Here is a 12,273-nt window from a genome sequence, read left to right as displayed (position 1 = left end):
CACCCTCACCTCCTACCAAGAGCCCCCTCCCACACCTTATCTGCTACCCAGACCCTCACTCCAATCTCTTGCCCTTAACAAGCTCTCACACCCTAAAAACTCCCAGACTCTTTACCACACCTATGGTCCTGAGCTAGTTCCCACACTCCAAACCCCTTTGCTCCAGCCTGGAGCTCTCTCCTGGACCCCAAATGCTTCATCCCCAGTCCTATCGCAGAGCATGCACCCCTTCACCCCACCTTGCCCCAACCCTCATCCAGCCTCCTCCTGTACTCTGAACCCCATCGTTTTTAGCTCCATCCTAAAGCTTAGGGTGCCCCACCAAATCTAATAGCTTTGCTCCCTCAAAGGAGTTATTCTGTCCATATTATTAGAAAGAAAATACAAAGTCAAATGAAATCAAAATCTTAAATTAAATAAACTGTAGAATCTCTAGTAAATCCATGCTTGAATAGTAAGAATAAAGCAGTGGGGATATACTGCTGACCCCCTGACCAGGATGGTGATAGTGACTGTGAAGTGCTCAGAGAGATTAGAGAGGCTACACAATTTTTTTTAAAAAAAATCAATCATGGGGATTTCAACTATCCCCATATTGACTGGATACATGTCACCTCAGGACAGGAAACAAAGATAAAGTCTCTTGACACCTTAAATGACTGATTCTTGGAGCAGCTAGTCCTGAAATTCACAAAAAAAGTGGTAATTCTTGATTTATCCTTTGGGATCTGGGCCAAGAGGTGATTATAGCTGAACCTCTTGGTAATAGTGACCATAACATAATAAATCTCAACATCCCAAGGGTGAGGAGGAGACTCCAAAGTAGCACATCATGGTAACATTTAATTTCAGAAAGGGCATCTACACAAAAATGAGGAAGCTAGTTAAAAAGAAATTAAAATGTACAATTCCAAAACTGAAATCCCTGTAGGCTGCATGGAAACTTTTTAAAGATACCATAATAGAGGCTCAATTTAAATGTGTACCCCCCCCCCCTTTTTTTAAAGCAAGAATAGCAAGTGCCACTGTGACTAACCAGCAAAGTCAAAGAAGCAGATTGAAGCAAAAAGGCATCCTTTAAAATGTGAAAATTAAATCCTATTCAGGAAAGGAGCATAATCTCTGGCAAGTGAAGAATAAAATGTAATTATGAAGGCCAACAAAGAATTTGAAGAACAGCTGGCCAAGGACTGAAAACAGAACAGAAAAAAAAGTAGAAAGCAGCAAGCCTGCTAAACAATCAGTGCGGCCACTGGACAATTAAGATGTTAAAAAGCACTCAGGGAAGATGAGGCCATGATAGAGAAACCAAATGAATATTTTAAATCTTCAGGGCTGAGTATATGAGGGAAATTCCTAAACCTGAGCCATTCCTTTTAAGTGACAAATCTGAGAAACTGACCCAGCTTGATATGCCATTAGAGGAGGTAAGAAATCACTAGCAGTGTTCCCTATGATCTGTGCACTTGTGCTGCACTCAGGCGAGATTCAGATGTTGCTCACTTGATTAGCAGAGTGCTCACAGCTATGTTTTTTGTTTCTACTGGTGGTGCACATTTGGACATGCCTCCATGCACATAAACAGTTATTCTGCACATGGATGAAAGAAATCCTCACATGGATGGAAGTGATTAGCGCACATTGGTCATCAGGACAACACAATATTCACCTAAGAGTTCTGAAGGAACTCATATGTGAAATTGCACAACTATTAACTGTAATATATAGCCTTCCATTTAAATCAGCTTTCTGTACCAGATGATTGGAAGATAGGCAATATGATGCCAATTTGGGAAAAAAAAGGCTCCAGAGTCAATTTGGGCAATTAGAGCCTGGTAATCCTAACTTCACTACCAGGCAAATTGGTTGAAACAATAGTAAAGAACAGAATTATCAGCCACATAGATGAACACAATTTGTTGGGGGAAGACAACATATTTTTATAAAGAGAAATCATGCTTCACCAATCTATTAGAGGTTTTTGAGAGGGTCATCAAGTATGTGGACAAAGGGGATCCAGTGGATATAGTGTACATAGATTTTCATAAAGCCTTTATTAAGGTCCCTTATCAAAGGTTCCTAATCAAAGCAAACTGTCATGCGATAAGAGGGAAAGTCTTCTCATGGATAAAAGATGGGACCAAAACCGTTCAACATATTCACAAATGCTCTGGAAAATGGTGTACAAAGTAAGGTGGCAAAATTTGCAGATGACACAAAACTATTTAAGATAGTTAAGTCCAAAGTAGACTGTGAAGAGTTGCAAAAGGATCTGACAAAACTGGGCACAATTCAATGTTGATGAATGCAAAGTAATACACATTGGAAAACATGATTGTAACTATACATATAAAATGATGGAGTCTCAATTAGCTATTGCTACCCAAGAAAGAGATCTCGGAGTCATTGTAGATAGTTCTATTTAGATCTCCCCTAAATAGGCAGTGGCAGTTAAAGCTAACAAAACATTGGAAATCATTAGGAAAGGCATCCTTCGGCACCTTCAGCAACCTTTGGCACACAGTCCATCAGGGTAATGTGCTGGCGGACCATGAGACATTTTACTTACGTTGATCTTCTGCAGGCATAGCCTTCTGCAGTTCCCAGTGGCCACAGTTTGCCAGTCAGAGCTGCAAGAAGCAGCCCAGGTTGTGCCTGCAGACAGTCAACATAAACAAAGGTGTGGAAGCTCGCCAACAGATTAACCTGATGAGCCATGTGCCGAAGATTGCTGACCCTCAGATAGATAATAACACAGTCAATATTATATTGCTCTATATACATATGTAATATGTCCATATCTTGAATACTACATGCAGATGTAGTTGCCCCATCTCAAAAAAAGATGTTTTATAATTGGAAAAGGTACAGAAACAGTTTTATTAGAGGCATTGAATACTTTCCATATGATGAGAGATAAGACTAGGACTTTTCAGGCTGAAAAAGAGATGACTAAGAAAGAATGTGGTAGTGGTGTATTAAAATCATGACTGGTTTTGAGAAAGTAAATGGAATGTATTATTTTCTCTTCAGAATACAAGAAGTAGGACCCACCAAATGAAATTAATAGGCAGCAGGTTTCATTCAAACAAAAGGAAGTATTTCTTTTTACAATGCATAGTGAACCTGTGGAGTTCTTGGACAGAGGGGCTACGTCTAGACTGGCATGATTTCGCGGAAATTCTTTTAATGGAAAAGTTTTTCTGTTAAAAGTATTTCCGCAAAAGAGCGTCTAGATTGGTAAGGATGCGTTTGCGCAAAAATTGCTTTTGCGCAAAAGCATCCATGCCTATCTAGATGCGTTTTTGCACAAGAAAGCTCTGATGGTCATTTTAGCCATCGGGCTTTCTTGCGCCAAAAATGTAGGTGCCTGTCTACACTGGCCTTCTTGCACAAGTATTCTTGCACGAGAGGGCTTATCCCTGAGCGAGAGCGTGAAAGTATTTGCGCAAGAAGCACTGATTTTGTACATTACAAAGTCAGTGCTCTTGCGCAAATTCAAGCGGCCAGTGTAGACAGCTGGCAAGTTTTTGCGCAAAAGCAGCCACTTTTGCGCAAAATCTTGCCAGTCTAGACACACCCAGGATGTTTTGAAGGCCAAGATTGTAAAAGGGTTCATAAAAGAACTAGAGAAGTTCATGTATGCATAGAAATGTGTACCCTCATATGTGCATATCCGTGAATAGACATCAGGATTTGCAGGGCTATACTATCGAGCACCCAGTAGAGAGGAGTGTGCTCCCACCATTCCCAAGAACCAGCACGCCCTGCACCAGCAGTTCCTCCTGGCAGTGCAGCAGCATCAATCCCAACCCTGCCTCCAACCACAGCATCCCATGCCTGGGGTCATACAGCCCCACCAGTGGGGAGGTCGGAGGTAGTGCAGCCACACTGCCATGAGGAGCTGCCAGCATGGGGTGCTGGCTCCTGTGTGTGATAGGACCACACTCCTTTCCTTTGGCTGCAGTGATCTTGGTTTGTATGTTTTGGTTTTAAACTCTAGTCTACCAGTTAATTTTTAAATCGATTTCTGCATTTTCAGTCTAAATTCCGTTTTCAGGTTAAGTTCCCAAATGGAATTTTGTGATGCCAGGCCAGGAAACAAGAACAGCTGCTTAGAAACAATGATGGGTTTTTGCCATAAAGCTAAGAGAATTCCTATAGACTCATTTACTCCATTAATGTAGACCCCTAACATCTTTGCCACTTTTGGGAATTCTAGCAGTGGGATCAAAGAGGGGGCAGGATGAGGAAGACGGTGCCATGCTAAAAATGTGCAGAAAAAGAATCTGAAGCATTGACCGTTTTATGGGAAAAGGGGTCAAGTTAATGTCTCTATTTTACTGCCTTCATATATATAAAACATAAATTTATGAAGATATTACAGGAGTTGAAGAATAAGTGAACAGCACACTTTGCATGAGAATGCCTGTATCTACAATTATAACAAGCTGCATTTCAGTTGGAGTTGGATTCCTCCAGTCCAGGCTTTCAACCAGGGGCATGTTTCATTTTTGTTTTGTCTCACCACCAGGATATCCCATGTACTCACATGGATTTAAGTATATGGGAGACAATAAATAAAGATACTTTAGCAAAAAAATTAGGGGGCAGTTCTCTACAACTGACTTTCAAAATGTGCCCGAAAAGAATTTGTGTATCTATATGGAAACATAAATGTCTTTTCAATACAAATGCACCATTTGCTGTATTATACTTTATTGACAGACAATGTTTTATTGGCAACTTCAGGTTTTTTTCCTCCCAATTATCCACCTCTCTTTTTAACTGGAGATTGGCCAGGCCAGACAGCTGTACTTTCCCAGGTCTATTGTAAGCCTGCCAGTCTGCTCCTCTCCTCAGGGACCTTCTCCTCCATTGGCTGTGGGAAAGAAGACTTGTCCTGTGGGACTTGCTGCTACCTTTGCTATTTGAAGAGTCAGTTGTGAAAAGATACCCACATTTTTCTTCTATATCTTTATGTTTTTATATTGTAGGAAAAGTTTCAGCACCAAGTTAATTTGCTATATGAATCTGTTGAATTTTTAAGGGGGAAAGGAGTGAAACCTGACCTGGATAAACATTACTCTAGTTCTAATGCTCTTTGCTTGGTGTGCTGGTCTGCACAGCAGTACGTAGGCAATTCCTCAAGCTTCTAACTGTTTAAGAACTGGTCTTGTGTTTGTGTTCTGCATGTAAACGGTAAGGTTTGGGAGCTCCATTATAGATGTTCATTTCTGCATGTATTTCTGAAAGCTAGACGTGTAGAAGTCACATACAATCACTCCTCACCCCCAGTTTCAGTCTCTCTACCCTTTTCTGCCTTCTCTATTTTGAAACCACCTTACCTGTAGTCAAGAACCAAGTCATTGTACTTTGATTTGTTCTTGAAATTGTTAAAATTCATAAGTATTTCATATCATAGAGGTTTGTGCTTTTTACTGCAAGAATAGCAGAGAAAGGGCTCTCAGTGCTCAGTAAGATGAAACACTTCTGTGTCAAAATTATTATCTTGAGCTAACAATGTTCTTTCAGATTTTTTCTGTAAATAGAAAGATAAGTGGGGGCCTTGAGAGATCAACAACTTTGGAACAAGGCAACCGAAAAAGAGACAGTACTTATTGTTTTAGATTTTATACATTTTTTTCTGCTTAGTAAACAGCTCTCCTGTTATGCTTACTTTTCATAATAGAAGTTTTAGGCATACACATTGGAATGCATAGTGAGCTCATAAAACCCATACAGGACTGCACTCCTTACTATCTTTCTCAGAAAGTCCTTACTTTGGTGGGCTGATATTAGTGTCTTCTGTGGAATTCAGTTGTATTTAAAAATACGTGTCTATGTTTGTATATCCATATGTAAATTACATAATTATAGCATGTACATAATTGAATGTGATGATGGGTCATATCCTCCCTTCCAGCATTAAAATGTACAAAAAGGGAAAATTTCCACTGAATAATCTCCAGACTTTTTTATCTTCATTCTTTCCTCTGCTGTGGTGCAGAACTGGTAGGAGGTGTAGCCTGCTGAGTGCTCCAACTCAAGAATCTATGGAATATAATATTACTACTTAGGATTTATAGAGGGCTTTGCTTAGACACAGTGCTGTAACAACATTAACTGATTAATACTAATCAGAAGTTGGGTCTAAACCCCTTGAATGTTGATGCATATGTAAATCCCAAATGGCAAATGTGCTGGCTTCCGTGCACTTTCATCCTAGCTGATGTACTCATCTAACCTCCTTGCCCAAGTGGGCTTCATATGTTGTGAAAGTGACTTACTGTTCTTCTTCAGGTGATGTCCACATCGGTGCTCCATTGGCGAAGGGTCATCCTTGGAGCCGCAGTTTGGAGCTTTTTCCCTAGCAGTTTACTGTTGGGCCGCACATGTGCAGGAGGCAGCTCACACCACTGGCGGTGTGACAGCTGCCTTCTGTGCAGCCCAACCCCTCCCCTTCAGTTCCTCTCTTACCACCCAAAAAGGACCTGGAACCGTAGCTCCAGATTATACTCTTTAAAAAGGCTCTGCAGCCTTCAGAGAAAGCTCAGTCTACCCTCTCTGTGGGAGATCCTGAGACAGAGGTGCCTGTTAGCCCCAGTAAAAGTCGGGGTAGGAAGCCTGCCCCCTCGAGGTCATTGCCTCCTAGGCTGTCCCCCAGTCAGACCAGAGATGTGCCAAGCATCTCTGTGACTACAGTGCCAGCACCCACCACAGGCACAGTGACTGTGAGCCCCAGAATAGAAGTGGGGTCGGCATGCTCACTCTCGGCACTGGAAAAACTGCGCCACCACACATTGGCACTGCCATCTACAGTGCTTATAAGCACGGCGCTGGACAGGAGCGGGGACCGGCCTGCCAAGAGGTCCTGTAAGACTACGGCACCACTCGATGATGGGCCGTCATCCTCACATGGCTCTCGTGCCTCAGAGGCTTTGTCAAGGTGGCGGTCATCAGTACGCCTGCACCATACTAATCTAGCCACCAGTAACCCCAATTTACCAACATGGAGGGCCAATTATGTATTTTTACAATCCCTTTGCCCTTCGAGGGAGCCTTCCCTGGTGTCCCCTTCCCCTCATTTATGCAGGGGCTATGCCAGGTCTCCATCACCGCATGAGAGGCTTCATTATTATGACAAGAGGAGTGTTTTCTCTTCACAACACTCCTCCACCCCCCAACTGCATCTCAACAGTACTATCTCTACAATGACAGACCATGCCACACACCATGGTATCCTGAATGGCACTACCTGCCCCCCCCCCCCACTACAGTTCCCATTGAGCTTGATGGAAGCAGTGGGCACCTGATAGATGCCGTACCAGAGAACCAGCTACCTCCTCAAAAGGGCTCCCTCTGCCCTCATCATCTCACACTATTCCCACCACAATTGACTCTGAAGAGAAAGAAGGTCAGATCCTCAGGGATGACATCGATATGCAGGTGCCTCATCACTCTCTGGGCAATAATTCATCGTTGGCCCTGGAGGATACTGTAATTCCAGAGGATAGACATGCCTCTGATGATTTAAAACAATTCCAAGAGCTTTTCAAAAGAGTGGCCACCTCTCAGGATGTCCAGCTCCAAGAATTGAAGGAAAAGCAACATCGCCTTTTAAAAAACATATACCCAGCTGCCTGGGGTGAATAGAATTGCCAATTAATGATGCGATCATGGAGGTGCCTGATGACATCCGGGAGACACCTGCTTACATCCAACCAACCTGCAAAAAGGCAGACCTCAAATACTTTGTTACCCCTAAGGGTCTAGAATTTCTCTTCTCTCATCCACAACCGAACTCCCTGATTGTGGACGCAACTAATCAGTCCTCTAAAGCCCCTCAGATCAATGGCACACTTAATGATAAAGAGCACAAGAAACTAGACCTATCTGGCAAAAAGATCTACTCTTCAGCCACATTACAGCTTCTCATAACAAACTATTTGACCTTGCTAGTGAACCACAATTTTGATGATTACTCCAAGCTGGCTGAGCTGATTGAACACCTGCCAGACTCCAAAAGACCCATTCTTAGGGCAGTGATTCAAGAGGGCCACACCATTGCAAACACAGCCTTATTATCCACCATTGTTGTGGCAAACACAGCCACTAGAGCTACAGCCACAGCCATAGTCATTAGGAGAGCCTTCTGTGGTGCCTCAGGAGCTTCAGACTAGAATTCAGGGTCTCCCGTTTGAGAAGGCAAAACTTTTAGTTGCAGATACGGACGAGGTCTTTCATAATAGTAAGGATTCCCGATCAACCCACTGCACATTAGTCACCCCTCTATATCGTCGCAGATGCTACTTTCCTTACAACAAGAACAGGGACAGCTTCTATAGCTGACCCCAGCATAAACCTTATGACCATAACCATCCCAGACAGAGATCCCAGAGGAAGTGTCCACCTCGGTCACGTTCCTCGGGTTCTCAGGCCCCTAAGCAGCAAATTTGAAGTCTTGATCATGGGTCTGTCTGACCTCCTCTATCATCCAGTACCAACAAGCCAGAAACCTATGTTCAACCACGGGCTTCGTGCCTTTCTACATCGTTGGAACACGATAACCTCAGACCAGTGGGTTCTTGAGATGGTTCACGCAATCTTGTCTATCCCATTCATGTTGCTTTCCCCTCACCTTCCCCCTCTCCCGTCCCTCTTCATGGACCCATCTCGCGAAGCCCTTCAGCCTCAGCCACAATTTTTCCACAAGCCACAAGTTGGAGTTACATCCATCAGCAGTAGTTTCTTCTATCTTCTGCAGGTGGGGTTATCCACTAATTGACCTCTTTGCAACAAGCAACAACATCAAGTATTCTGCCGCTCTACTCTGCGCTAGTTAGGCCTCAGCTGGAGTACTCTGTCCAGTTCTGGGCACCACATTTCAAGAAAGATGTGGAGAAATTGGAAAGGGTACAGAGAAGAGCGACAAGAATGATTAAAGGTTTAGAGAACATGACCTATGAAGCCAGGCTTCATGAACTGGGCTTGTTTAGTTTGGAAAAAAGAAGATTAAGGGGGGACATGATAGCGGTTTTCAAATATCTAAAAGGGTGTCACAAGGAGGAAGGCGAAAATTTGTTCCTCTTGGTTTCTGCGGACAGGACAAGGAGTAATGGGCTTAAAGTGCAGCAGGGGAGGTTTAGATTGGACATTAGGAAAAAATTCCTAACTGTCAGGGTGGTCAAATATTGGAATAAATTGCCAAGGGAGGTGATGGAATCTCCCTCTCTGGAGATATTTAAGAACAGGTTAGATAGACATCTGTCAGGGATGGTGTAGACGGAGCTTGATCCTGCCTTGAGGGCGGGGGGCTGGACTCGATGACCTCTCGAGGTCCCTTCCAGTCCTATTATTCTATGATTCTATCAAGTGCCCACAATTCTGCTCCCGAGCAGGCCTTCGTCTTGATTCCAAGGGGGATGTCTTTCTGATTCCATGGGACAAGTCACTACACTATGCTTTCCCTCCGGTGCCTCTTATCTCCAGAGTCCTGCTCAAGATACGACTAGAAAGATCTCTGGTCATCCTGATAGCACTGTCATGGTCCAGGCAGACCTGGTTCCTATCTCCCCAATATATGTTGGACGAACCTCTGTATCTGCTTCCTTCCAGACAAGATCTCCTGTCCCAACACCATGGCACGCTACTGCATCCCTAACCTCACACGCTCCATCTCCATGCCTGGCTCCTCTCTGGTTTCAGGGAGATGAATCCCACTGCTCTGACTGCGTGAAATCAGTTCTTCTTCACAGTAGGAGACCATCTGCCAGAGAGACTTACCTTCAAAAATGGAGACGCTTCACATCCTGGTGCCAACAAACCCACCTTGATCCTCAGAATGCTCCATGTCTTCTATTCTAGACTACATATATCACCTTAAGGAAGGGGGCTTATCTGTCTCCATGGCCAGGGTATACCTTACAGCAATTGCTGCATTCCATGAACAAGTGGACGGCTCATCAGTTTTCAACCATTCTGTTACCAAGAGGTTTTTAAGAGGCCTCCAGAACCTTTATCCCCCCCCAAAGCACCTGCACTCTCATGGGACCTCAGTCTAGTCCTAAACTGCCTTATGAGACCCCCATTCGAGCCTATGGCCACATGTGCACTTTCATTCCTCACAATGAAGTGCTGGTTTTGGTAGCCATCACCTCCGCAAGGAGGGTCAGTGAGATAGGGGCATTAATGGCTGGTCCACCCTACACCATTTTTGCCAAGGTCAGAGTAATTTTAAGTCTGCACCCTTCCTTTCTCCCTAAAGTCACCACTTCATTCTACAACAATGAGTCCTGCCCATTTTTTCCCCAAAGCTGCATACATCTCCTAGGGACCCAATGCTTCACACCCTGCACATTCATGGTGAGCTAGCATTTTACATTGACAGAATGCAGGCGTTCCACAAAACGGCATGACTTTTTGTCTCAGTTGCTAACCGTTCCAGAGTACACTCATCTCCTTCCAATGCATCTCCAAACTGATAGTATCCTGTATCATCCACTGCCATGATCTTCGTAATAAGCCCTTGACAACTCTGCAAAGATCACATTCCACTCATGCAACGGCAACAACTACTGCTTTCCTGAGCAGTGTCCCTTTGAGCAACATCTATTGGGCAGCTACCTGTTCATCTGAACATACCTTCACCAGGCATCATTTCATCATGCCACAACTAGCAAGCAATACAGTGGTGGCTACAGCACTCTTATCCTCCGCCATTAGGTAGTAACTCCGATTTCCACCGTCGATAGTGGGCACTGCTTTGTAGTCACCACCAGAAAAGGAAGTTACTCACTTTGTGCAGTAACGATTGTTCTTTAAGGTGTGTGTCCCCGAGCGTGCTCCACAATCCTCCCTTCCTCCCCTCTGCTCCGAGTTACCTATACTCAGGTGCAATTGAGGAACTGAAGGGGAGGGGTTGGGCTGCGCGCAAGGCAGCTGTCAAACTGAAAATGGCATCAGCAACCTCCTGCACATAAACTGCTAGGGAAAAAGCTCCGAACTGCAGCTCCAGAGATGACCCCTCACCAACAGTGGAGCACCCACAGGGACACATACCTCAAAGAACAGTCATTACTGCATGGAGTGAGTAAATTCCTTTTTCCTGTGCACATCTATACAGCAGGGGAAAAGTCATATTAAGATAGGCAAGTTCAGCTACATCAATTGCATAGCTGAAATTGAAATAGCTTAATTCGGCTTTGGCACTGTCTACACAGCAGGAAGCCGAAGGAAGAACACTCGCCCTTCGACTATCCTTACTCCTCATGAAATAAAGGTTACAGGAGTCGAAGTAAGAAGTCCTCTAACTTGACATTATTTCGAAATGATGGCTTGCTGTGTAGACATGTTTATTGTTATTTTGAAATAACATCAGTTATTCTGAAATAAGGCTGCTCTACCCCCAAGAGCAGCAGCAACTTCTGATGCATATTTTATCATGTTACAGTTCTTTATATTGAAACCACTCTATGTATAACAGATGTTCCCTGAATATTACCCTTTCCTGAAGGTGACATGCCCCTTTTTTTATTTTGCAGCTCAGCTGTGTATGTGTTCCAAAGGAGCTGATAGTGGCTATGTGTTACTTGGGATGATACTGCATAAAGGCCCGCATGCAGTATGCCAAGCTACACTGAATTCCATCTGCTCCCCTGTACAACACAGAATGGAGGGGAACATATGCCCAGTTTAACAAAATTATGCTGTGATGTCAGAAAATTGTATTTAAATCTGTAAATGTATTGTAGAAATTTACAACCAAGTCCTGCTAACCTTACTTACAAGAATTGTGTCAATGAAATCAAGGCAATCAAGCAACATATAAACCACATCTTCTAAAACTTCATATGTTAACTTGTTTTCTTTAATGATATATTATTAACTAACAGTTTCTGGAACTTTATTCTTTAAAAAATCCTAGTTTATTTTGAATTATAGGAGTGGCGTGAAAATTTCAAACATTTATATTTCTTTTACCTATTCCCAGACTGTAACAGTGAATGCAGTGTGTTCCTATGCCAGGGCAATCAGTTAACCTCTGCTTTTGTGGAGTTTAATAACTCTAGGGTAAAAACTGCTACTGCTGTAAAACTTACGGTACAGAAACCCTCCCAAAGAGTGTTTCATAAAATGAAATATCTTAAATTGCAGTGTTCTATAAATAGCACATTAATGTGCACCTTAGGAAAGCCTAAGATAATAGAGTTGGCTATTTTAACAGAATATTTAAATTCATCCTTCCTTCTTTTGAGTTACAGTGAGCTTGTT

General features: G+C 43.3%; 1 protein-coding gene across 10 annotated transcripts in view; it reads left to right on the top strand.

The window, feature by feature from the left end:
* The window catches only part of PCDH17 (protocadherin 17), a 288,195-nt gene that overhangs the window by 43,443 nt on the left and 232,479 nt on the right, over positions 1-12,273 (top strand). The window contains exon 5 of one of the 10 annotated variants that reach the window (XM_075918931.1): positions 11,544-11,834. The exons of the other annotated variants lie outside the window; for them this stretch is intronic. Coding sequence (XP_075775046.1) covers positions 11,544-11,698 — 155 coding nt within the window. The 3' untranslated portion in view covers positions 11,699-11,834. Of the gene's footprint in view, positions 1-11,543; positions 11,835-12,273 lie in introns of those variants that run through there. 10 annotated transcript variants of the gene reach the window in all.

Source organism: Pelodiscus sinensis, chromosome 1 (genome assembly GCF_049634645.1).
Source record: "Pelodiscus sinensis isolate JC-2024 chromosome 1, ASM4963464v1, whole genome shotgun sequence".
NCBI lineage: Eukaryota > Metazoa > Chordata > Testudines > Trionychidae > Pelodiscus > Pelodiscus sinensis.
This window is presented reverse-complemented; position numbering and strand designations above follow the sequence as displayed.